The 1,444-nt window shown below is 76.5% G+C and overlaps 1 protein-coding gene across 1 annotated transcript; it reads left to right on the top strand.

Moving 5' to 3' along the window:
* Positions 1-4: 4 nt before the first annotated feature.
* Positions 5-1,441, top strand: LOC121336267 (proline-rich protein 12-like; the record flags this gene model as incomplete). Its single annotated transcript, XM_041405267.1, has 1 exon — positions 5-1,441. A coding segment is annotated over one exon (1,437 nt), but the record flags the coding sequence as incomplete, so codon positions are not given.
* Positions 1,442-1,444: the final 3 nt, after the last annotated feature.

Genomic DNA, 1,444 nt, shown 5'->3' with positions numbered 1-1,444 from the left:
CGCCGCGGGCGCCGCGGGCAACGGCGGCGCGGGCGGCGGCAACGGCGGCAAGTCCAAGAGCTACTCGGCGTCGCGGCAGCCGCCGCGCTCCACCAACACGCCCAAGTGCCAGAGCAGCTACACGCCCAGCACGCCCAAGCCCAGCTCCGTCATCGCCAGCCAGTCGCCCGCCTACTCGCCGGGCCAGCCGCCCCAGAGCCTGCTGGCCATGGGGGGAGCGCCCGGCTACAGCGCGCCCGGGGCGCCCCAGAGCCTGCCGGGGGCGGCGCAGCCCGCGGGGGGCTTCAGCGGAGGGCAGGCCGGGGACCTGGGGGGCAAAGGCGGCGGCTACCAGGGCGGGGGGCAAGGCGGCGGGCAAGGGGGGCTGCAGCCCTGCGTCAGCGGCGCGGGCGCCTACTCGCCCGAGCAGCTGCAGGCGCTGCCCTACGGCGTCCAGCCCGAGGGGGGACAAGCGGGGGGCTACGGGCCGCCGGCCCCCTCGCAGGGCTTGCCCACCGCCAGCCCCTCGCTGACCTACAGCACCGGGCACTCGCCCGCCATGCCGGGGCCGCCGCTGCCCTACGCCGGCCTGGGGGGCTCCAGCCCCTCGCCCATCATCCGCCCGCTGCAGTCGCCGCCGGCCGCCCGGCCGCAGAGCGGGGCGTCGCCGGGCCAGTCGCAGAAGTACCTGGGCTCCGTGCTCTCGCCGTCCTTCATGGCCCCGCAGGGCTACGGCGCCGCGCCGGGCGGGGGGCTCGAGCGGCAGCCGCCCCCCGCCCCGCCGGGGGCGCCCCCCAATTTCGGCAAGGGGGCCAAAGGCGAGGCGGAGCTGCTGGCGGCGGAGCGCAGCGAGGACGAGGATTTCCTGATCCAGCACCTGCTGCAGGCGCCCAGCCCGCCCCGAGAGGGGCTGGGGGGCTGCGAGGAGCGCCCCAAAACTCTGGGGGGCTACGGGGGGGCGCTGGGCAAGGAGGAGCGCTACCAGCTGCAGAGCGTCATCCGGCCCAACTCCAACCTGGAGGCGCCGCTGGAGCTGGCGCTGCTCAAGGAGAAGAAGAAGCCGGAGAGAGGCAAAGAATTCCGGGGGGCTGGCGGAGGAGGAGGGGGCGGCGAGGTGGCGGCCACCTCGGTGGTGCACTACGGCCACCAGCCGCCGCCCGCGCTCGACACGTACGAGCTGAAGAAGCCGCCCGAGCACCTGGCCGGCGGCAAGGAGCTGGGCCAGCCGCCGCACTCGTACCTGCCCAAAACCCCCGAGCACGGGCGGCTGGTGGGCGAGGGACCCCCGCTGGAGCCCCACAACCTCCTGCTGGACCCCTCCCCGGAGTTGGGGGGCTCGCTGCTGCCCTCGGTGCTGACGCACACGCAGAGCCAGCTGCACCCGCGGCCCAAGGCGAGAGCGCCGCTGGACGTTCACCTGCTGGAGCAGCAGAGGATGCCGCCGCCGCCCCCGCCGCCGCCCCCC

This window comes from Onychostruthus taczanowskii, unplaced genomic scaffold (genome assembly GCF_017590055.1).
Source record: "Onychostruthus taczanowskii isolate IOZ18803 unplaced genomic scaffold, ASM1759005v1 scaffold2273, whole genome shotgun sequence".
Taxonomy (NCBI): domain Eukaryota; kingdom Metazoa; phylum Chordata; class Aves; order Passeriformes; family Passeridae; genus Onychostruthus; species Onychostruthus taczanowskii.
The sequence above is the reverse complement of the archived record's forward strand: the minus strand, read 5'-3'. Positions and strand labels throughout refer to the sequence as shown.